The sequence below is a fragment of the Fringilla coelebs genome (genome assembly GCF_963513975.1).
Source record: "Fringilla coelebs genome assembly, chromosome: 24".
Classification (NCBI taxonomy): Eukaryota; Metazoa; Chordata; class Aves; order Passeriformes; family Fringillidae; genus Fringilla; species Fringilla coelebs.
In genome coordinates this window covers 7,280,220-7,304,007 of record NC_140050.1, presented here as the reverse complement: position 1 = coordinate 7,304,007, position 23,788 = coordinate 7,280,220, and the positions used below count along the sequence as shown (strand labels likewise).

At 58.3% G+C, this 23,788-nt stretch overlaps 1 protein-coding gene across 3 annotated transcripts; it reads left to right on the top strand.

Annotated features, from left to right (window-relative positions):
* The first annotated feature begins 53 nt into the window (after positions 1 to 53).
* SH3GL1 (SH3 domain containing GRB2 like 1, endophilin A2) lies at positions 54 to 23,788 on the top strand. 3 transcript variants are annotated; one of them, XR_014616726.1, is made up of 12 exons: positions 54 to 216; positions 15,001 to 15,069; positions 15,172 to 15,244; positions 15,738 to 15,881; positions 17,306 to 17,439; positions 18,354 to 18,512; positions 18,915 to 19,018; positions 19,664 to 19,788; positions 20,253 to 20,306; positions 21,800 to 22,378; positions 22,410 to 22,450; positions 22,481 to 23,788. XR_014616726.1 is itself a non-coding variant. In XM_084220997.1 (10 exons), the coding sequence occupies exons 1-10, from the start codon at positions 172 to 174 to the stop codon at positions 21,994 to 21,996; spliced, it is 1,104 nt and encodes a 367-aa protein (XP_084077123.1). In that variant the 5' UTR covers positions 54 to 171; the 3' UTR covers positions 21,997 to 23,788. The 3 variants fall into 3 exon arrangements, 1 of the variants encoding a protein (XP_084077123.1); XR_014616727.1 differs by having other exon boundaries at positions 21,800 to 22,450; XM_084220997.1 differs by having other exon boundaries at positions 21,800 to 23,788.

The window sequence follows — 23,788 nt, the reverse complement described above, 5'->3', positions numbered from 1 at the left end:
TGGCGGCCGGGGGCGGGGCCGGGCGGCGGCGGAAGCGGCGGCGGGGACGGGCCGGGCTGGGACGGGCGGAGCGTCCTGAGGCTCCCGAGGCTCCCGCCGCCCCCGCTCCAGGTCCCGCCGCCCGCAGACCGGCTCCCCGCCGCCACCGGGCCAGGCACCGGCACCGGCACCATGTCGGTGGCGGGGCTGAAGAAGCAGTTCTACAAAGCGACCCAGGTGAGACACCGGCACCCCGCGCCGGTCCCGCCGCCGTTGGGCTCCGGGGAGGCCGCTCTTCCCTTAGCGGTTCGGAGAACCCGTCCCGGCCGCTGCTGCCCCGGCGGTGCCCGATCCCTGCCGTTATCCCGTCCCGGCATCCCGGTGCCGGGCCCGCCGGGCATCCCCCGGTACCCCCGGTGTCCCGGCTGGCACCCCCCGCTATCTCCCGGCTCTCAGTGTGGCTCCCGGGGCTCCCGGGGCTCGGTGCGGCCGTGAGCGGAGCTGGGACCCCTCGGGCAGCCGGGGGGCCCGGTGTGGTGGAGCCGTTCTCCCGGTGGCACCGGGGAGGGGACCCGGGCAGGGAAGCTCCTCCGGCGGGGAGCGGCGGTGACACCACCGGGGTCCCGGGGGCGCTTCCCCCTCCCCAAAACCGGGACGGGTCCAGCCCTAAACCGGCCCGGAGAGCCGGAGGATGCCCCGGGAGCCCCGGCTCGGGAAGCTCCCGCTTCGTGCGGAGCGGCTGGAGCGGGGCTCGGGGAGCCCCGGGCTGCCAAAAGCTCCGGCGGGTCGGGAGCTGCAGCCGGGACCGAGGGGTTCGTCCTTGGAGCTCTTCCCCCGAGCTCCCCGCCCTGGAGGTGCCCAAGGCCGGGCTGGAGCAGCCGGGCACGGTGCGAGGGGATGTTCCGTGAACCGTTCCGGGATTCCCGGCGGGAATGGCCTCAAACAGGGCTCACAAAGCCCTTTCCCTCTCCCTCCAAGGCGGGGAGGCCATTCCCGGTCCCCCCGAGTGGAATTCTCCTTCCCAGCGCTTCCTGTGAACAGTCCCGAGCTTTTGTTAATGCATTTTGGGAACGGTTCAGGAATCACAAATCCCCCTCTGCTGCTGCTTTCCTGCCCCTGGTTTGAATTCCAGATGAATTTGGCACGGATGGTGTTTTCCATCCCTGAGTTTAAACCCTGTCAGCTCATCCCACCCCTGCGTGCGACGTGTGTCGCCTTCGTCCTCGCCTCTGTTTCCCCAAATCCATTTTATTTACCCTGCAAAGCAAAAGAACAAATTCCTGAAGTCATCCTCCACCCCCTTTCCCACTAAACCCATCGTGGGGTGGTGTTTCTGGTGTTTTTTCACAACTTCCATGGGGAAAGGTCGTGCTGGGGACTTGGTGGGAGGATTTTGCTGGCCTGGATGTGCTGGCGACTCAGGACTAGCGTGTTCTGAGCCCAAAAATATCATTTTAAACCCCAGATGAAGCTGTTTTTTGGAGGAATTGCAAGTTGCCACCCCTTGCTGTGCTCCAGGGACAGAGGTGTCCATGACTTGGAGATGCTCTGACTGGAAACTGGGACTCACTGGTTCCAGTTTGGCCATTTTTTTTGTCTCCTCCTCCCTTCCTTCCCTTTCCCCCCTTTCTCCCCTTTCCCCCCTCTGGTCCCACTCAGCCCTTGGCTGAAGGAGAGGAGGATTAGTTATTTTTTGGCTCCCTTCAAACCATCAGAAGCTGCCAAAGCCCAACATGTGGAAGATCTTTCCTAAAACGTTACGTTTTGTTCCACGTCTGTGTTTAATTGAGGGCAGACAGAGCCAGGAGCGGGGTCTGCAGGGACCCCAGAGGGTTTGGGATCCCTGTCCAGGATCCAGGGGGAGCAGGGCTTGGCTCCTGGGGCTCATCCATGTGATTCCTCCAAGCCCACGTCTCCCCTGGGTGAGGCAGCCGGGCGCCCACACGCAGGAGAGAGCCTGGAGTATCCTGGAAAAAAAAAAAATTATAAATCTGAGTCGTGCTGGCAAATGCTGCAGATGGGGAGCAGCTCTGAGTGTGTCCAGAACAGGTTCTGCCTGTTCACAGCAAACTGTTCTCTAAAAAAATAAAACTGGAGAAAACATCCTGAGGAAGGGGGAGAAACAGCAGCAGCAGCTTGGAGCTGGGAACAGGATGGGAAGTCCCTGCCTGGTCCAAGGTTTCATCCAGCCTGGGATTCACAGGGACCTTCTGGTGTAGAAACAGCTTCCTTTGCACTGTTTGGGTTTTGTACAAACTGCTGGGAATCCTGAAATCCTGCAAATCTCCCCCGGCAGTGGGCAGGACAGGCTGCTGTTCCTGGGGAATCCTGAGGGAATGCTGGGGGTGTCAGCAGGGATGGGGGGCTGGAGGGATCCCTGTCTGCCTCACCTGGAGCAGGAGCAGCTCTGGGGACAGGGGATGCAGGGATGGGTCTGTGCTGCTCACCTGGGAGCTCTCTGGGGACAGGGGGATGCAGGGCTGGGTCTGTGCTGCTCACCTGAGAGCTCTGGGGACAGGGGGATGCAGGGATGGGTCTGTGCTGGGAGCCTGAGAGCTCTCTGGGGACAGGGGGATGCAGGGCTGGGTCTGTGCTGCTCACCTGGGAGCTCTCTGGGGACAGGGGGATGCAGGGCTGGGTCTGTGCTGCTCACCTGGGAGCAGCTCTGGGGACAGGGGGATGCAGGGCTGGGTCTGTGCTGCCCTTCCCAGAGCCCAGCTGTGGGTGGGAGCTCTGGGGTTCCCAGCACAGCTGCTGGGGGTGCTGCCCCTGGAGCACAGCAGGGTTTGGGGTGGAGGAGCTCGTCTCCTTCCAGCCCCTGGCAGTGCCCAAGGCCGGGTGTGACAGGGCTGGGAGCACCCTGGGACAGTGGCAGGGCTGGGACAGGATGGGGTTAAGGTCCCAGGGGTTCAGCCCTGGGCGCTGCTGCCATTGCAAACTGGACTAACGTGCTCCCAAGGCCTGTGTGAGCTGAGCCTAAACCCTGCCAGGCCTGCCTGGGCTCAGGAGCTCGTGCTGGCCCAAGCCACAGCCCAGCCTCCTCCTCTTCCTCATCCAGAGCCGTTTCCCAGAAGGGGAAAAGGCAAGTGCTAATTAAATCTCAGCAGCCCTTGACACACACACACATTGCCCTGTGTTTGATGGCAGCTCCCAAAGCTTCCAGGGGTATTTTTGGCCATAAACAGCCCCTTGCTCCCTGCCTGGCCCGGGATGTGCTCCAGAGCCTGGGACAGGCAGCTCAGCCCTTCCCCGGCTCCCTGGGCCGGCAGGGAAAGCTTTCCCTGCCCTGGGAGCTTCCTGCAGGTGCTGCTGTGAGCTGGGGATGTGCTCCCAGAGCGTGTGTGACACTGAGGGGACAGGGTGCAGCTGCCAGCGAGGGCATTTCCCCTTTTTTTGGCCTTTGTGGTCACTGCTCTTGGTGCTGCTGATCTGGGATTTCCTTCACTTCTCCCTGGGTTTCCTTTCTTCTCTCCTCAGCTGGGGTTCCCTCTGTGCTGATTTTGTGCTCTGCTTTCACGTGGGATTTTTTTTTCCCCTTTCCCAGGTAAACCTTTCAAAAGCTCTTTTTTTTTTTTTTTTTTTTAATTCATTTTGGGTGTTTTTTGATATTAACTCAGCCCTGCTCCCATTGGCCTCTCCAGGCTTTCTCTTGGAAGTGTCTTTGGGACGGTTTGGGTTGGAAGGGACCTTAAAGCTCATCCCATCCCATAGGCAGGGACACCTTCCACTGCCCCAGAGTGCTCCAGGCCTTGGACACTTGCAGGGACGGGGCAGCCACAGCATCTTTGGGGAGCTGTGCCAGGGCCTCAGCACCGTGTGAGCAAAGAGGGGAGCAGGGAGTTCCTGTGGGAGGGATTTGGCAGCATCAGCCTCTAAGCTCCTTATCTGTACATGGGAATTTGGACTGGGAAGTCGAGGGATTTTGCTGATTCCTGCCAGCCTGGAGCCTCCTGCCAACCTCTGTCCCACAGCACCTGATGTTTCTGTATTAACATTAACCTGGGCTGGATCCCCCTGCAGCTTCTGGGTTTATCTGTCACATTAATCTGCTCCCGAGGCCGGGGCAAAGCTGGATTTGCTGGGGTGACATCCTCCAGCTCTGCCTCTAGCCCAGAGCATCCTCCCCTGGCTCCTGCAGCTGTGCTGGCACTGGGGAGGACTGTTCTGGTGCTGTGTTTGCAGATCCACAGGGAAAAGGAGGCTCAGGGGAGACCTCACTCCTCTGCACAGCTCCCTGGAAGGGAGCAGGGCTCAGTCTGCCAGGGAACGAGTGACAGGAGGGAGGAAACGGCCTCAGTGAGGCAGAAATTTGATACTAATGCAAATTTTTCCATGGAAAAGGTTGTCAGGCATTGGAACAGGCTGCCCAGGGCAGTGGTGGAGTCCCCATCCCTGAAGTGTTCCACGTGGATGTGGGGACACAGTGGTGAGCCTGGTGCTGGGCTGGACTCGGTGCTCTTGAAGCTCCTTCCCAACCTTTCCCATTCCATGATTCCACTGTGGCAGGTGGAGAGCAGAGGCTGAGTGTCCCCAAGCCTCTTGGAGACGGGGATGAGGTGCCAGTGCATCCCTTCAGGGCTGCCTGATGCTGACTGGACACTCACAGAGGTGCCTCTGCCACATCCAGGGGAAAACCTGCAGCCAGGATGTTTTCCTGTGGATTCCCTCTCCTTTTCCTGGGTGATTTGCATCAAAACCCTGTCCCTGCATTGGCTGCTCAATCTTTGTTGGAGCTGAGCAGCCCCAGAACCAAGCAGCTTTCATTTTTCCAGGATTGTTTCTCTCCAGTGTTTCCTATAAATTGTCTTTCCCCCCCTTTTAAGGTTGTTTTTGCAGCCCTTGGGCCCTGACAGTAACGGGAGCTCCGATTCCTGGAAGGCAGAGACAGAAACCAAAGCTGGGAAAGTCCAGCTCTCCATATCCTGCTCTGTTTGCTCCCCTTCCCGTGGCTGATGTCAGCCAGGGAAAGTGTTATCCTGTGCTTGCAGCTGGGGGAATCTGGGATCAGGGCAGGATCTGTGACTCAGGGGGGTCATGTGGTGCTGGGATGCTGAACCCACGTCACGAAATCATGGATTTATCCAGCTGATTGCACAGGGGATGGTTCTGCGTGAGCAAAAGGAAATCCTTCCTCCCTCTTTTCCCTGCCACTGCTTTCCTCCTGGGAAAGAGCAAAATGGGGATGAGCTCAGGCAGCCTGCCTTGTAAAAGCTGATTCATTTTTTTAGCACTTTTTTTTTTTCCTCCTTCTTCCTCCTCTCCCCCATCCCTGCACATGGCAGTGCCTTTTGCCAGGGCTCCCAGCCCCATCCCTGTGGGAGTACCAGGCATGGGGAGGGAGCAGGGCAGCTCCTCCTGCCTGACACTGCAGAAATCCCAGTGCCAAAATCCAGCTGGGATGTCAGGGGCTGATCCTGCTGGACCCCTGCTGCTGTCCCTCCCAGGCAGGACTCCTGAAAAGCCCAGAAATGAAAGAAATCCCTGATCCAGATGGTTTTGGCTGTGTAATTCCAGCTGAACTCATTCACATGGAAACTCAGGCTGCATCCCAGCCCTGGGTGTTTCATAAGACTCTGAGATTGCTGTCCCTGCTCCTTCCCATCCTTAACTGCACAGATTCACCCAGCCTGGGATGTGATGCCTGGAGGGGGAGCAGGCAGGAGGCTGATCCTGTCTTTTCCTGGGGATCTGCTCCCTGTGAGCTGTGCCATGGCCATGTCCCAGCCTGGGACAGATGGGAAAGATCCAGCTGGGAGAGCCCCACACCATCCCAGAGCTTCCCTTTTCCTAAGCTGCCCCATGACAGCACCTAGTGCAGGATCCAGCCCATCTTGGTCTCTCTCTGGGATTATAAAAGTGATCATTAATATTTTTTTACAGATTTCCTTTTCCTGTTCCCCTCAGCCCCATCTCTGCAGTCAGTGAGCCCGTGGCTTTCAGGAAAGGTTCCTCTGGCAGGAAAGGGCCTGGCCCAGACTCAGAGCTGGGGCTTCCTCTGCTGCTTTTGGGGCGCCTGGAGGTGCCCAAGGTCCTGGAGAATCCATCAGGAGAGCCTGGATTGCTCCTGCCTCCAAGAAAAGCCTTGTAACCCCCTCCTCCCAGCACTGCCACCAGTAGCTAATTAATAGAACCAGTCCTTTTAAAGCCATTGGGAATTTTAGGATCTCCTAATGCCTGGCTATTAATAAAGTTCATGGTACTGTCACTAATTAAATTGCTTTTCTGCTCTAAAGGAAAAAAAAAAGATGAGTTAAACATCTCCATAATGAAATTCTGTCTTTGAGACAGAAGGTTAAATTTGCATGATTAAAGCTTTAAAGGGCTTTTCCTAATTGAGAAAATGCTTCATAATTCAGCCTAGAGCCTGAAAACCCGGCTGCACCCCCTGGCTGCGCCAGACTTTATTCTCCAGTGACAATTTATTAACCACTCTCCTGACCAAATCTGGTTTGGCATCCCAGGATTAGCTGCATTTAAACTTAATTTTCCCACTTTCATGATGAAAAAGGCAGAAGAAGGGTAAACAGTTATCTACACCCAAAGCAAATCCACTGCAGGAGAAGGTGCTGGTTTGTTTTGGGTTTTTTTCCTGATTTTCTTCCCTGGATTAGGAACCATCTTTTTGCTGCTGACGTGTGTCTGGGGGAGCAGGGGCAGCACAAATCCAGAGTGCCAGATGTTGGAGGAGCTCCTGTCCCAGTAAAGCTCCTCCTGATTGTACTGGGGGAGTGATAAAGGGCAAAGGCTCTGGCCTTTTGTGCCAGCCTGGGATAAAACATCATCCAAATGTCATCCCCCAGGATTTCTGGGCCACCTCTGGCTCTGCCTGCAGGGCAGGAAGGCCACAGTGATGCCAAGTGCTGGGGGGCATTTTATCCCAATTAAACCATCCCCAAATGAGTCTCAGTGTGCAGTGAGGGAAAAACCAGATTCAGCAGCATCTCGGATGGGCTGGAAGCTGCCAGAAGCGCTGGGGTGTGGGGAAGGCCCTGGTGCAGCTCTGGAGGAGCTGATGCAGGACTTTAATCCCACCCTGGCAGCCTGAGGGACGCTGGGGTCGCTCCTTCCCACTCTCCCTTTCCTTAGGATGCTGTGCTCTGCTCTGATAGCCACGGAGCTTTTCCTAGAATTCAAAGCAACGAGGAAAACGAGTGTTTACAGTGTCCTCAGCCACTTCTGTGCCCTTTGATGTGTGAGCCCCGCTCCCCGTGTGAAACGTGCTCTGCACGGGGCTCTCCCACCCAGCCCACGCCAGGGGCAGGACTTTCCCTTCCTTTGGGGGGCTTGGATCTCTTTTGATCTCCCTGATGGCTGTAGAGCCGTGTCCCAGCAGCTCTCTGTGTCCCACCAGCCTGGCTTGCTCCCATCATCCTGCACATCCAGAGGTTTTCTGGCTCCTTCCCAGCTCCTGACAGTCTCTTGCCTCCTGCTGTACCCTCACTTTGGGTGATCCCAGCACCTCAGGGAGGGTTTTTTCCTGGTTTTCACAGGGAGCAGAAATTCCTTCTGCTGCTTGGTGTTCTTTCCAGGGATTTAGAGGTGTCTTACACCCTCCTTCCCCTCCTTTTCCCCTTGTTTTTTGTGAAATCTCTCAGAGCTCTGTGTGGGCCCACCCTCCAAATGCTGACTGCAGGACAAGGCTGCTGGGTGCTCTTCCTGAAGCTTTGCAGCTGGGAAAAACAAGGATTGCAGTTCCTAGGAGGCACTTTTAGTGCTTTGCACTTTTCTGTCCCGTCTCAGGAGCAGCTCCAAGGCTCCAGGGCGAGGAGCCTGTGCTGCCCCAGCTCCTGGGGCCGGGTGGAGCTGCCCAGGAGTGATGGCTCAGCAGCTTTGGAAAAGCCAGGCTGTGATTCACTGGGGTAGGACACGGGGAGGCCGTGCAGGAAGTCTGGATGCAAGGCCAGTATTCCATGTTTCCCCTCAGTTTAGTGAACTTCCTCTCAGTTGCTGAAGTCACTGGAAGCCTGTGAGGGGAGATCATTGCTGGGAGAGAGGAGCTGCTGCTGCTCCTTACGTGTTTGTGTTTTCCCTGGAACTTGACCCAATTCCATGGTTTTTTCCCCAGCTGAGTAGAAATTGTGTCTGGTTTGGTTCAGAGCGTGTGAGAAATAATAACAGGAGAAAACAGGATGCAAATGGCAGCTGGGAGGTGCCCCCATCTCTTCAGCACCAGCATTCCAAGACCCCTATGGAAACCTTCATCCATCCTTTGGGATGGGCCTGCTCTGGGGGCAGGATTGTGCCCTTCTCTGTCTCCTGCTGGAAAAAGGAGCTGGGAGATCACCCCAGCGAGCAGGGAGCCTGGTAACCAGGGTTTGGGCTCTGCCCTGCAGCCCAGCAGAGCAGGAATTCCCAGGGCCGGGAAGGAGCAGCTGCATTGCAGAGCATCCTCCCTGCCCTTGGCTGGCCCGGCGCTGCCGCCGGCCCCGTGGCCGCTGCTGCAATCCCGGGTTTGCCTTTAATTCCCGCTGTCCTCGTTCCTGCAGCCCATCTGCTGGATGGAGATGAGTCACCCGAGCCCGAGGAGGAGGAGGAGGGCTGGCAGGTGGCTCCTGGAACGCCGCCTGTGCAGCTCTTCCCTGCCCTTTCCATAGGATAAGATTACGACCCGAGGTCACTGGGAAGCCTTTCCTCCTCGGCAGAGGGAAGGGAAGGAGCTGTTCATTGTTCCAGCCTGACCTTCCTGCTCCAGATCAAGGAATTCCTGTGGCGCTGCGGGGAGGGAGAGCTCCCAGCCCCGGCTGCTGAGGGGGTGGGAAGCTCGGGGTGTTCGAGACACGTTTTCCCTGGGCACGTGTCTGGAGGCAGCCGAGCACCTCGAGTGCCTTGGCACGAGTCTGTTCCAGGGCAGAGACTCCGTGGTTCCGTCGTGGAGCTCGTCCCCAGCGCTTGTGTGCAGGGCTCAGCCAGGACCGGCCTCTCCTGGATGATGGGAATGGGAAAAACGCAGGGAAGGAGCTGCAGGAGAGGGCTGAGAGTTGGGTAACGGAGGGGAAATGTTCCTGGGAGCTGTTTGTCTGGAAGATCAGACAGTGGAGGGGCTGCTGGAGTGTCCAGGTGCCCCCAGGCAGGTCAGATCCAGAGGGATGACATTTGGAGCCAGCAGCAGGGTGTGCTCAGAGGGGCTGGGGCCTGAGAGCAGCTGCTGTTCCTCCTCCTCCTCTGCTTTGCCAGGAGGGGATGTGAGAAATCCCAGGGCCACAGAGTGGTGTGGGTTGGAAGGTCACAGAGTTCCACCCTGCCATGAGCAGGGACATGTTGGACTGTCCCAGGCTGCTCCAGGCTCCGGCCAGCCTGTCCTTGGGCAGTGCCAGGGATGGGGCAGCCACTGGGAGCTCGGGAACGTGCCTCCCTCTTCCAAGGCTGGAGGTGATTGTTCCTCCCCTCCTCTGCACAATAAACACTGGGATCTGTTTTCTTCTGCTCAAAGTAGGTCAGGAGTTGCTCAGATCAGGGTGAGCTGTGCTGTGGGTGTGCCCAGCTCGCCCCAGCCCGGGCTGCCTGCTGCTCTGGGGCAGGCACAGGGCTGGGATCCTGGGATAGGCTGAGCCCAGCAAGGCTGGGATCCTTGGATGGGCTGGGATCCTGGGATAGGCTGAGCCCAGCAAGGCTGGGATCCTGGGATGGGCTGGGATCCTGGGATAGGCTGAGCCCAGCAAGGCTGGGATCCTGGGATGGGCTGGGATCCTTGGATGGGCTGGGATCCTTGGATAGGCTGAGCCCAGCAAGGCTGGGATCCTTGGATGGGCTGGGATCCTTGGATAGGCTGGGATCTGGGATGGGCTGGGATCCTGGGATGGGCTGGGATCCTTGGATAGGCTGAGCCCACCAGGGCTGGGATCCTGGGATGGGCTGAGCCCAGCAGGGCTGGGATCCCAGGATGGCCCAGGACACCTCCCAGGACCAGCTGGTTCTGCAGGGAGCCTCGGTGGCAGCAGAGCCGTGTGGGGCACTCCAGGAGAACCCCCAGGCTTTGCCAGGTGCTGCAGCTGGGCTGGTGTGTTTTTCCAGGAGGTTTTGGGAACTTTCCAGCCCTGCCATTGCCAAGTCCCGCTGGCTGAGTGGCTGAAGGCCTTTGCTGTGTTCCCAAGCTCACACACACACGGAGCTGGGCAGGGTCACGTTGGCTCTGCAGGATGATGGGGATGACCCAAAATGAAGCTGAATGCCAGGGAGTCACACCCTGCTGAGCTGGGGAGGTGCTGGTGCCTCTATTTAGGTTTTATGGAGCATCCCACAAATCTGTGCCATTGGGGACGATTAAAGTGGGCACCAGCAATCCCAGTTAACCCTGGGTTTCCATCACTCCTTCTCCTGTGCCGAGCTTTGGGGGTTCAAAACATTCCCACCCCTTCTTCCCTGGGTTTGTGGGCTGGCTGGCTTTTTGCCCTGGGCTGGGATGATGGGAGCCAGGGTAGACCTGCTTCTCTGTCTGCTCATCTGTGGGTTTGTTTTTGTATTTCTGGAGGGGAACTTGCTGTTGGGAGGGTGGAGGGGAGGAAGAGGAAGGCTTTGATACCCCAGAGTCTGCAGGAATAAGGATTTCAGTCAGCTGTAGGGAACTGTTTTGATTGCAAGGATGGCAAATGTTTGATGTGTTATAAATAGGGCTGACTGCGATGGAAAAAAGAAAGCGAGTTTAAAAAAAACCTGATTTTTGGGTTTCTCTTGGTGTGTTTTGCTTGTTTGAGGCTGAGGGAATTAGGGATAATTTTCCGTTTTAAAATATTTAAAGGCTGGAGAGCAAAATATCAAAATGAGATCTGTGAAATCCCGTGGGGAAGCTGGTGATTAGCAGAGAATAATATGGACTTGTGCTCCCCCATCCATGAGCTGGGCAGATGAGACCCTCAGGGTGGATGTGCTGGAATCTGCCCTTCTCCAGCTTTTGAGGAGCTCCTCAGCTGGGGAACTTTGGCTGCTGGCACCTTCCCAGGTTTATCAGGGGTTTTCATGATGGTGCAGCCCAAAAATCACCTTTTCTTCTCCACCTGGAATGATGCAGGAATTCCTCAGCTGGGACTGCCCAGCTCTGCTCCCAAAATCTCTCCTAATCCTCCTGAATTCACCCAGTCACATCCCAGCCAGGCTGGGAGCTGGGAGCAGCATTCCCGTGTTCCTTCCCCAGCCCAGCTGCCAGGAGAGTCCCTCCTTGCCCTCTCCATGTACACACACCATTCCTGCCTCTCCCTGGCCACCCTGGCTCTTTCCAACAATGGTTCTTTCATTCCTGAGATCTTCCCCCACACGGGGAGGTCGGGATTGTTCCCATTCCCACGCCCCTGCCAAGGAATCTGCAGGAACCCCCCCAAAACAAAGCTGTGGAGCGTGGCTGGAGCAGCCTTGGCTGGAGAGGGGCTGTGTCCACTCCCTGTGGATGAGCCCTGCCAAGGAATCTGCCAAGGAATCTGCCAAGGAATCTGCCAAGGATTCTGCAGGAATCCCCCTGAGCTCCAGGATGGAGCTGTGGAGTGTGGCTGGAGCAGCCGTGGCTGGAGAGGGGCTGTGTCCATCCCTCTGGATGAGCCCTGCCAAGGAATCTGCCAAGGAATCTGCCAAGGAATCTGCCAAGGAATCTGCCAAGGATTCTGCAGGAATCCCCCTGAGCTCCAGGATGGAGCTGTGGAGCGTGGCTGGAGCAGCCTTGGCTGGAGAGGGGCTGTGTCCCATCCCTCTGGATGAGCTCTCCTGAGGATGAGCCTGGCTGGATGCTGAGCTCCCAGGAATGCTCCCTGCACCCCAGGAACCTCAGGCACCTCCCTGTGCTCCCACCTCAGGCTGGAGCTCTCTGGGGCACGCTGGGGCTGTGACCTTTTACTGGAGCATGGCTGGAAGAGAGGGCTGGGAGCTCCTCAGCTGCCTCAGCCCTCACCTCCCTCACAGGACCCTGTGGGTGGAATTCCAGGTGAAATGTCTGCCAGGAGCAGCCAAGTGGGAGCAGATTTTATCTGCCCAGTGCCAGCTGCAGCGCCCTGGGCCAATATTTGCTCTGGGAGGTGTTTGGCCAAAGGCTCCAGCTCTCACTGCTCCCAGGGTGAGCCCCGTGGATGTTTCCCATCCACAGACCAGGGAGGCCAGACTTGTTCTGCTCTTCCACTCCCAGGGAATGCTTGGTTTGGTTTGGTTTTTAACCATTTCCATGTCTGCTTGTGCCATCCTTTCCCAGTCTGGCTTCAGGAGAGGTGAGACCCCAGCTGGGGAACGGGGATGCATCCCAAGCCTTCTCCTGACTGCTCAGGAAATCAAAATGCAGAAAAATTATCAGCACATCCTCCAAAAAGCCCCATAGCTGCTTCCTGGGGGAAGGGCCGCTGGAATCTGCAGCACCAGCATTCCTCCAACTGCCTTCCAGTTCCCTTAGGCCGAGCAATGGATGGATAAACCCTTCCATCCTTCCTTCCTTCCTTCCTTCCATGGGTCCTGGAGAGGTCAATGCTGCCCAGGGGAAGGCAGGCACCCCCTTCCCATCCTTCCCAGGCCCTTTGGGGCAGCCCCGTGGCGTGCACAATGGGCACCTTGGAAATGCAGCTCCCTGAGCCTGCTGAGGCTCCAGGTTAACCAAGGAGCTGGTGACAGCTCCTCCAGGCTCGTGTCTGTGTTGGTTTGTCTCCCTTCCTGAGGGTTTGGGGGTGTAGGGGTGGAGTCCCTCCTCCTTTCCTCCCGTGCTGACGCCTCCCAGTTTAATTAGAGCCAGCAGGGAGAGAACCTAAATCTTATTATTCCCTCCCAGCAGGGCAGCAGCAGCATTTCTTGGACGTCAAAAGGAGGATTAAATTAGTCTGGAAATGAGGGGGTTTTGCTTCCTTCACTTCTCTGGGCTCTCCAGAGGGTGTGGAGCCTCCGGAATCGCTGTGGTGATGGATTCTGCCAGCCTGGCACGCGGGCCCCTCGGAGCAGGGTCCTGCCAGGGGTTATTTACAGCTCCCCAGGCTGTAAATCCGGGGAGGAAAGTGGGATTGGAACTGCTTGGGATGGCTGCACCCTTCCCAGGTGTGTTAGGGAGCGGTGCAGGCTGCCAGGGTGTGACCTCGGTGGAAGGGATCCCGTTCTGGCTGCGGGATTCTTGGCAGGGGACAGGGGTGGCAGCTGGGGCAGAGCTGTGCCCTGCTGAGCTTGTCCTGGCAGGCCTGGCAGCTGCTCCTGGGACGTCCTCCAGGCTCGAGAGAAAAGCGTGCCTGCCCAGCTCGGGGCTGGGGTGTGGAGCAGGCATCCAAGGAAAGCAGGAAATCACACTGGGATGGCTTCTGGGGCAGCTGGGGGTGATGGGATCCCCTGGGGCTGCTTCTGAGGGCTGGGCATGGGGAGCAGGGATTGAGAGCAGGGCATGGGGAGCAGGGATTGGGGAGCAGGGATTGGGGAGCAGGGATTGAGAGCAGGGATTGGGGAGCAGGGATTGAGAGCAGGGCATGGGGAGCAGGGATTGGGGAGCAGGGATTGAGAGGAGGGATTGGGGAGCAGAGATTGAGAGCAGGGATTGGGGAACAGGGAGCAGAGATTGGGGAGCAGGGATTGAGAGCAGGGAGCAGAGATTGCCCAGCCTGGTCCACTCTGGCTGTGTCCTGTGTCCCTTATCAGAGGATTAAAGTAGGAGAGTGAAATCCAGAGCTGGGTAAATCAAGAGAGCTTTCCTTCCTTTCCTTTCTCTTTTTCCCCTCCTTTCTCTTTTTCCCCTTCAGCTGGTTTGGTGTCTCCAGGTGTTTCTGAACCTGGAGAATATTCTAAAGGGATCCCTCCCCCTCTTCCTCAGAAAACATCCAGCCCCATTTTGTATCCTCACGGGAGCAGGAGTGTTCCAGAGGAAGAAAGCCTCGATAAAAATCAAATATTTGATGTTGGAGTAAACAAACCCGATTGTTCCTTCAGATCTGGAGTTTTCAGCACAAACAGGAGGAATCCTGGCAATGCCCTGGGGCAGGCCTGGAACCCTGGGAGCCAGTGCCAGGTTTCCCAGACCACTTTGGATGTCTGGATGGGGAATTTGCTGTTGTTTGGAGCAAAATAATCACTAATTGTTCCCCACAGCTCCCTGACAGGAGAGTGGAGCCAGGTGGGGGTCAGGCTCTGCTCCCAGAGGAAACGGCCTCACATTGCACCAGGAAAGGTTTAGATTGGAAATCAGGGAAAATTTGTTCATGGAAAGGGTGGCCAGGCATTGGCACAGCTGCCCAGAGCAGTGCTGGAGTCCCCATCCCTGGAGGTGCCCCAAAATCACACAGATGTGGCACTTGGGGACACGGGTTAGACTCTGTGCTCTTGGAGGTCTTTTCCAGCCTCAGCCATTCCGTGGTTCCAGTGTTTGCCCATTCCCATGTCCTGCATCCCCAGGCAGTGCAGGGGCTGGGAAGGGAACATTTTCCTGCCTGGGCTGCAGGAGGATGGACAGAAGGACACTTTGGGGGGCACTGGTCACCCCTGGGCAGGGAATGCTGCAGGTCAGGGACTGGGGCTGTTCTTGGACCAGGGGATCCCCTCAAGAGGCTGCTGAGGCTTCCCATGAAATGAGCCCTGACTGCCCAGCCTGTCAAACATCTCCTCTGGGAAAGAATTCCAGCCCCTTGTCCCAGAGGCTGCTCCAGCAGTTCCAGAGTGGTGGCTGTGCTCTCCCCCTGCGCTCCCCAGGCTCTTCTGTGCTGCCTGCCGGGAGCTGAGTGTGTTCATTCCCTGTTTACTTGGATTTTGCTGTGTGTGAAACGAGTCCTTGGCTCCAAATGGAGCTGAGAGACGTTTGTGCTGCTTGTTTTTTCCAGCAGGCGTTGGAGTTGGAGCTGTGGGCTGGGATTTAGGGAGCTGTGGAGCTCCTGGTGGGTGAGGAACATCCTGACTGAGCCAAGCTTTGGGTGCTCAGGGATGTTTGGGGGTTTGGTGGGGTCTTTTTGAGGGGCTTGGGGTGTTCCTGCCGCCTCCTTTCTCTTGCAGGTGCTGTGTGGGCCCTCCCTGTTCCCATTCTGTCCCAGGGAATTCCTCCTTGAGGTGGGAAGGTTCAGGCAGTGCCTGACCCTCCTCCCTTTCCTTTCTCCACAGCTGGTCAGCGAGAAGGTCGGAGGGGCCGAAGGGACCAAGTTAGATGATGACTTCAAGGAGATGGAAAAGGTGAGTGGGGAACAAGAGGGATCCCCAAAATCCCCCCATGGCTCCTGTGGGATTGGCTGAATCCCTGAGCTGCTGCTCACTGGGCTCTCGTCTCTCCTGCAGAAAGTGGACGTGACCAGCAAGGCTGTCACAGAAGTACTGACCAGAACCATAGAGTACCTCCAGCCCAACCCTGGTGAGAGCCTGCACCTCCCCTGGCCCCTTCCAGGGAAACAGGGAGATCAGGGAGATCAGGGAGATCCCTTTTGCTCCAGATTTGGAGCAGGGGGGATCTGAGTACCCCTCTTGCCATGAATCCAGGCTGCTGAGCAGGGACAGAACAGATGCAGCTTTTGCCTCAGATGTAGAGAGGCCCTAAGGGGACCCGTTTTTCTCAGAATGTCCAGGAATAGTGGTGTTTCTGGGCTCTGTCAGCCCTGCATCCTTCCAGCCAGCTGCTCCAGAGAGCACTCCAGGGACCTGGGAGGGCTGGGGAAACTCCTCTGGCCTTCCCTGGCCAAGCAGTGGGGAACTGTTTTTGCTTTGTGTCTCGTTAGAGGACCGAGGGATATTCCTGGGGGATGGAGACAATGGAGCCTCTTGGCTTTGGGTGCAGCAGGGGGGGAAAAAACCTGCTGAGGGATGCAGGGAATGCAGAGGGGGCAGAGGCTGAGGTGTTTGTGTGGCAGCTTCCAGAGCCAAGCTCACCATGCTCAACACGATGTCCAAGATCCGCGGGCAGGTGAAGAACCCCGGCTACCCCCAGTCCGAGGGGCTGCTGGGGGAGTGCATGATCCGCTATGGGAAGGAGCTGGGAGAGGATTCCAACTTTGGTGAGTGCTCCTGGGCCTGGGGCAGGCTCCTGCTTCGCTTCTGAGGTGGCACTCTGAATTCTGGAAGGGTTTGGGTGAACTTTGTGGCGCTGAACAGCGCGTGGGGCTTAAAAGGGGTTCAGAAACTTCCAGAGTGAGCAGATTTCAAGGGAAAGAGAAGTGGTTTAGATGGGATATTGGAAAAAATTCCTGCCTGTGAGGAGGCTCTGGCACAGGGTGCCCAGAGCAGCAGCAGCTGCCCCTGGATCCCTGGAGGTGTCCAAGGCCAGGCTGGAGCAGCCTGGGAGAGTGGAAGGTGGGACTGGATGGGCTTTAAGCTGCTTCCATCCCAAACCATTCTGTTATTCTGTGATCCCAGGTATCCTGGATCTCAATCCACTTTCTTTATTAAACACAGAGAGAAATTTGCACATAAAATAAAAACTTCCCTCTGAACGGAGCAGCGAAGCAGGAACGGGACAGAGCAAGACTGGGAGTTTCACACAGCTCTGAAGGATCCCTTCCAACCCAAACCTTGCTGCTGTGATTCCATAGGGAGGCTGAAGCCAAGAAATCTTCTGGCTGTTCCTTGGAGCCACGTGTGACTGGCAGGGAGGAGGGGGTGAAGCCTTTTGGTGACATCAGTTTTAATCCCCTGGAACCTCGGCCAGCGCACGTGATGGCCCCCTGGCAGCACAGCTGGCTCTGCCAGGGCAGGGAGGAGCTGCCTTGCCTCAGGAAAATTAAAAACCTCTGGCTGCTCTTGGAACTGACAGAGGATTTTGGAGATCCTCCCTGGCCAGCTCAGAGCTCTGCATCAATCCTGGCTCACAGGGACTGGGGAGAGCAAGGGAAGGAAGCTTTTAGGAGAGCACACCGAACTCTGTTTCCTTAATGGCCTCCTTAAAGCAGCATTGAGGACTCCATCCCTCCCTTCCAGGGTATTCAGAGTTATTACAATTGAAATAACACTTCTGCTCTATTGATTTTTCCAGCTGGACAGTGGAGAGATGTTTTCCCTTGACCCTCTCTTTCACTCATGTATTTTCCTGTGTTCATGCTCTGCTGAAATTGTTGTTTTGCCAAAGCTGCACAGGAATAATTTCATCTCTAAATGTTTCCTCTGCACTAAAAAGCCAGCACTGAATATGCTTTGCTGCAAGTCTGCCTGGCTTAAGTGTCAGAGTGGCCAGAGCTTTAGAAAAGGATGGAACTGGACAGGTTCCAGTGACTTTGAGCTCTGGGGCTGTCCAAGGCCAGCTTGGAGCAACCTGGGGTGGTGGAAGGTGGCACTGGATGGGCTTTAGGGTTCTTCCAACCCAAACCACTCCAGGACTGTGGGACACACAAGGGCTTCCTGCCGAGAAGGAAGAAGGAAGGGATCTGAGGCAGGTCCCTGGGCCTCAGGCTCTGTTTGACTCCTGTCCCTGCTGCCCTCCCTGCAGGGGACGCGCTCCTCGACGCCGGCGAGTCCATGAAGCGCCTGGCGGAGGTGAAGGACTCGCTGGACATCGAGGTCAAACAAAACTTCATTGATCCCCTGCAGAACCTGTGTGACAAGGACCTGAAAGAGATCCAGGTAAACCCCCCTCTCATCTCCCTGCTCTCTGGGCTCTTTGGCTGGTGGGGCACGGAGCTGCCTGCTCTGCAGTGCTGGGAACAGGGGCTGGCAGGAATTGCCTGCACTCTGTGTGTTTTCTCCCTCCAGACTCTCTGGTATTTCCTCCCTGCTCAGCGCTGCTCCTGCTGCTCCTGAGCAGCCCTAGAGGCTGCATGCAGGTTGGAATGGTTCTCCATTTGCCATGTTTGATGGAGGGTGCCATGGGAATACTTCCCAACACCCCCTCTGGGCTTGCTGAGTTGGGTTCTTAGTGCTGGGAGTTCCCAGATGGGATCAATTTGGGCTCCAGGCTCTGAGCAAGCTCCCCTCAGGTCTCCACTCAGCATCACAAGGAGCCCTCTGGGGTCTCCCTGGAAGAACAGGGAGCTCAGCAGCTCCCAGTGCTACACACAGACCAGTGCAGGCCTTGTAACAGGATCCATCCCAACCTCCAATTCCCCAGGCCAGTCTCCTGAGGGAGTTTTCACTGTCACTGCTGTCCTGGGTGAAACAAGTGCCTGTCTGTACCCAGTTCCGTGGGGCGACTTTAAACATCCCTGCCCTAAGATCCAGGAGTGCAGTGCCCAGAGCCCACACTCCTGCTGTCCAGAGATCCCTGCAGCTCCTGGGGAGCTGAAAGGAGCAGCACAGCTCTTCACCTTCCCAAAAAGCTTCTGTGGGGAGCAGACCTGGCTGCTCTGCAGCCTTTTCCTCCTCGGAAAGGGTCTGGAATCATTCCCCCATCCCACCCCGGGGCCTCTCTGCCACCTGGAGCAAAGGTGGCAGCCACAGGAGATCAGGTGTCTGACACCAGTGAACTCAGCCTGTAACTGGAGCTGCCCTCCCAAGCCTCTGGCTTCTCCCTCTTCCCTGTTCTCTCCATCCTCCCCCAGCACCACCTCAAGAAGCTGGAAGGGAGGCGCCTGGACTTCGACTACAAGAAGAAGCGGCAGGGCAAGATCCCCGACGAGGAGCTGAGGCAGGCCATGGAGAAGTTTGAGGAGTCCAAGGAAGTGGCAGAGACCAGCATGCACAACCTCCTGGAGACAGATGTGAGTGTGGGAGAGCAGAGCTGGGGGCTTCTGTGTCCCTGGGGTGGGACATCCTGAGGGAGGCACTGATTACACACCCATTGCCACTCCTCTGAGCGTGGGAAAGCCCAGAGCTGATGGGACAGGCCTTTGCTTAGCCCCTGACCCGGCTCTTGGCCAGAGAGAGCCGTGCCTGGCACCAAACAGGCTCCTCTCGGGGTGCTGGGAGGATCAGTTTGGGAGGTAACCCAGCTGGGAAGGGTTTGGGAGGGATTTCCCAGCTGGCAAGCCCGGAGTGGCAGGAGTGGGCTCTGTCCTGTGCAGTCTCAGCCAAATCCCAGAGCTCCTCCTGGGCTCCCCATGGCTGCCCCAGGGCAGTGTGCAGCTGGGAGCAGGTGCTGATGCCAGCCTGGTGTTGCCCAGATCGAGCAGGTGAGCCAGCTGTCAGCCCTGGTGGATGCCCAGCTGGATTACCACAGGCAGGCCGTGCAGATCCTGGACGAGCTGGCCGAGAAGCTCAAGCGCAGGTGAGTCCCTGGGGTTCCTCTGGAAACACCTGAGTCCCCCTGGAATCACAGAATCCCACAAGAGATGGGCTTGGAAGGGACCTTGGGGCTCACAGAGCAGGGACATCTCCCACTGCCCTGGGTTGCTCTGAGCCCTGTCCAGCCTGGCCTTGAAAAAGCCAATTCCTCAGGCCGTTCCATGTGGGACTTGAGTTTAGTTGGGTGTGTGATCCAGCCCAAATCCTGGCTGAGGAAGGCTCGTCCCACCTCTGCTTGCTCAGCCTCCCCACTCTGGGGAGGATCTGGCAGTGCTGCCCTGCTGCTCTTCCCTCCTGGGAGAAACTGCGGAGTGGATCCCGTGCCTGCTCTGAATTGGGAGGAGCTGGGAGCACCCTGCCAAGTCTGAGCTTTCAGACTACAGCACGAGTGTCCTCTGCTGGCCTGAATTCCTGAGCATTCCATAGCAAAACCCGGCATGTGTGGGCCCTCTCGAAGGGCAGCTCCCAAACCCTGGGGAAGTCCCACCTTCCAAAGGCTCCACTTGTGCAAATCCCTGTCTCCAAAGCCCTGCCTGCCCTGTGCAGCCCCCCAGGAGGAGGAGCACTGTGTGATCCCCTCCTGTTCCATTCCTCATTGCGCTGAGCCACGTTTCTTTTCCTGTCCCAGGATGAGGGAGGCCTCCTCCCGTCCCAAGCGGGAATACAAACCCAAGCCCAGGGAGACGTACGACTTCAGGGAGCCTGACCAGTCCAACGGGGGCTTCTCCTGCAACCCCACCCCCAAAGCCTCAGGTAACCTTGTCCCAGGTGTTCACTGGTGCCTCTGGAGCAGCCTCCCGGGGAAGGAGGGCAGCTGCTCTGCCTGCACAGGATGTTCCTGCCGTGCTGGATGCTCCTGCACAAGCCTGTGGCTCTGGAAAACGTCAGGAATGCCTCTAGATCGGTCTCTTTTCTCCTGGGACCCAGGAGCCTTTGCTGTGTTGGCTTTGGGGATGTGCCAGAGGGGTCTCCAGCCTGGGCCTCTCACTGTCAGTGCCAGACAGGAAAACTGAAGCCTCTCTCCCTCCCTCCCTCCCTCTCTCCCTGCCTCCCTCCCTCCTTGTCTTCCATCCCGCTGCATCCCTCCTTCCCTTCCTGATCCTGGTGGGTTCCTAACAGCATGGGGGCCCTGCTGCTCCTCCTGACAGACCCCTCTGGGCCCTGCCTGTCCCTGTCTCCCGTTGGTTTAAGCATGTCTCTCTTTTGTTTGGAAGCAGCTTCCACCTCTTTCCGGTCGGACAAGCCATCCCGGGCCTCCGTCAGGAGTATCCGTGAGTTTCCTCCCTCTGCACTGCTCCCTGTGTGGCCTCCTCTCCCCGTCCCTCCTGGCTGCTCCTCCCTGCTGCTGCTGCTCCTTGGAGCTGCTCATCCCTCCGTGCTGAGCCTGAGCTGAGCCCTGAATTAACCCAGCCATGCTCCAGTGGGAATTTTGGGGATTTTCCTCCCCCAAAAGCGGGGCCTGGCTCGCCCGGAGGAGCTGCAGCAGCTGCCAGCACCCAGGCACGTCCTGATCCCCAGGGATCAGGTGCTTTCCCACGAGGCATCAGACACCCCAAGGATTTCCCTGTTCTTACAAGCACCCGGCCTGGATCTCTCCCACTCCTGCTCCCATGTCCCTGGAGGGAGGAGGCAGAGCCTCAGCTCATGGAGTCTGTGGGGTGATGTGGGCTCCGTGGTTCCTCCTGCAGGACCTTGGGATCCTGGGGCTGGGGTTTGGGGCTGTTGTGCTGGGAAGGAGCCTGCAGCAGGGCCGTGGTGGTGGGACCAGCCTGGTGATTTGGGGAGTTCTCTCAAGCCCATCAATGTCTGGCTGCTGCTTGTGGTGATTTCTGAGTGCTCTTCCCATGCTGGGCCCTCCCTTGCTGTGGGTCCTGGAATCATGGAATGGTTTGGGTTGGGAGGGACCTTCAAGAGCATCTCATTCCACCCCTGCCATGGGCAGGGACACCTTGCACTGTCCCAGGCTGCCCCAAGCCCTGTCCAGCCTGGCCTTGGACACTTCCAGGGATGTGCCCTTGCTGCCATTCCCGTGCCCTGGCTGGGAGAGCTCCAGCACAGTGGGGAGGGCTGGGGATCCTGCAGGCCCTGCAGGTCTCTCTTAGCTCTGTCCCTTCCCACTGGGATTCTCCCAGCTCCAAAGCCGAGTCCCAAAATGTCAGTGCACAGAGTGAGCAGTAGGAAATCCCACAGAAAGTCCCTTTGCAGCCAAAAGGGGATGCTTAAATCCTGGAGCTGAGCTGGGGGCATGAGATTTCGGGCTTCCCCTGAGTTTTGAGGGGCTGCTCATGGATTTGAAGCTCCGTGGCCAGGAAGGCAGCTGCTGTCCTGTCCCTCCTGTCACCCTCAGGTGTGGGGTGGCCCCTCCAGAGTCCCCTTCCATGTCCAACCCCACCACCGAGCTCCAGGGCAGGTTCTCAGCCCTCTGGAGGGATGAGGTGGCCTGTGTGCCATCCTGCGAGGTGGGAAGGCAGGAGGTGCCGGCAGGAGCAGCACTGGGTGCTGCAAGGCAGGGCTGGGACCTGCAGGGAGCAGCGAGGGGCCGGGGCAGCCGGCGCTGCCAGGGCAGGCAGGATGCAGAGCCCGTGGCAGGAGTGCCCGGTGCCAGTGCAGGGAGGATGCAGAGCCCGTGGCAGGAGTGCCCAGTGCCAGGAGTGCCTGGTGCCAGTGCAGGGAGGATGCAGAGCCCATGGCAGGAGTGCCCGGTGCCAAGTGCCCGGTGCCAGGGCACCGTGGCTCCGCTGACGTGTCCCCGCTGTCCCCGCAGCCCCCCTGGACCAGCCCTGCTGCAAAGCCCTCTACGACTTCGAGCCCGAGAACGACGGCGAGCTGGGCTTCAAGGAGGGCGACATCATCACCCTGACGAACCAGATCGACGAGAACTGGTACGAGGGGATGATCCACGGCCAGTCCGGCTTCTTCCCGCTCAACTACGTGGAAGTGCTGGTCCCGCTACCTCAGTGAGACGGCGCCGCTCCGCCCCGAGTGTCCCGAGCTCCATTCCAGCTCCAGCCCCGGCCTCCCCGCCTCCCCTCGGGGCCAGGCGCTACCAGGGAACAAACCAGAAGGGTCCAACGGCCCCTTCCCCCCGTGAATTTGGTTATTTTCTTTTTTTTTTTCCTTTTTTTTTTTTTGTCCTTCTGGTGCTTGAACTTCGGTACTTTGTGCGCCCCCAGCCCCGGCCGTGCCTCTGGCACTGCCCTGTCCCTGTCCTTGTCCCTGTCCCTCCCCACTTCCTGTCTTTCCTTTGGGTCCAGCGCCCGGATGAGGCAGGTGGGGGAGCCAGGATGTGTCCTGGGCACAGGGGTGACCCCAGTGGCACAGCCAGGACGTGTCCTGGGCACAGGTGGCACAGCCAGGATGTGTCCTGGGCACAGGAGTGACCCCAGTGGCACAGCCAGGATGTGTCCTGGCACAGGTGGCACAGCCAGGATGTGTCCTGGCACAGGGATGGCCCCGGGGCAGGGCAGCCCCCACCCCACCCTCCCGCCCCAGCACACGCTGCCCAGCACACGGTCCCCACTGTCCCCATGGACCCCAGAGGGATCAGGGGAGGGGAGCTGGGGCACAGCAACACTAAAACACCCAGAGAACACTAAGGCAGCCCTGCAGGGCAGGAGCTGGGCCCTGCCTGGGCTGGGAACCATCCCTGCCCATCCTGGAGGGACAGCAGGGATGTCCCCTGCCCGCCTGGCCCCCTCCCCACAGAGCTCAGCCCCGGGAGGGGGGGCTGCTCCTTCTGCCCGTGGTTTTTTCCTGGACCTCAGGCTTTTCCTGCTACAAACTCCCAAGTCAGTCACAGCTGGAGGATCATCTGGAAGGGGAGGAGCTGGGCCACAGCCCAGGCTGTCTCTGTGCCGGGGCAGAGGTCGTGGCTCCTCTGCCCAGGGCTCTGCCCGTTCCCCCTTCCCGGGGTTCCTCCTGTGGATGGAGCTCACCTGGCCCTCAGGTGCCTTCCCTGCACCCCCCTGTGCCCCTGCATTGCTGGGGAAAGGGATGGTTCATCTCGGTGGCACCTCTGCCAGCCCTTCTCCCTCAGCTGCGCTGCTCCTGGCCAGGAGGTGGGCGTGGGGTTGGCATGGGGCCGCAGGGCAGCGCGTGCTGCACACCTGGCTGCTCCCCTCGTGGGGCTGGGGTGGGCCCTGCAGCCCCCCTGTCCCTGTCCCTGTCCCTGTCCCTGTCCCTGCAGCACCCCGTCCCTGCTGCTCCTGCTCCCGTTCTCTCTAAGGATTTGGTCCGTGCATGTCCACGTGTGTCTGACCCCCAAGCAGTGACCCCGGCCCCGGGGGGACACAGGGCAGCCCCCCCTGCTCCCAGCAGGGCCGGGAGTCCTGGGGGCCCTTCCCGCTGTCCCCTCCCTGCTGGGGGACACTGGCTCCCGCTCAGGTGGATTGAAATGCGTTCTGTCAGCTGGGACACCTCGCTAGATCTTTTTTTTGGTTTTAGTTTGATTTTTTGTTTTGTTTTGTTTTGGTTTTTTTTTTTTTTGTAATGGTTTCTCCTGGTTTTTAGGGGAAAAAAATGACGACCCACAATTCTTGACTTGTATCTCTGAATGAAAGTATTAAATGTTTTCTTCTTTCTAATGGCTGCCTTGTGGAATCAGGGAATGGCTGAGATTGGATGGGACCTGGAAAGTCATGGGCAGGGACACCTTCCCCTGTCCCAGGCTGCTCCAAGCCCCATCCAGCCTGGCCTCGGGCACTGCCAGGGATCCAGGGGCAGCCCCAGCTGCTCTGGGCACCCTGTGCCAGGG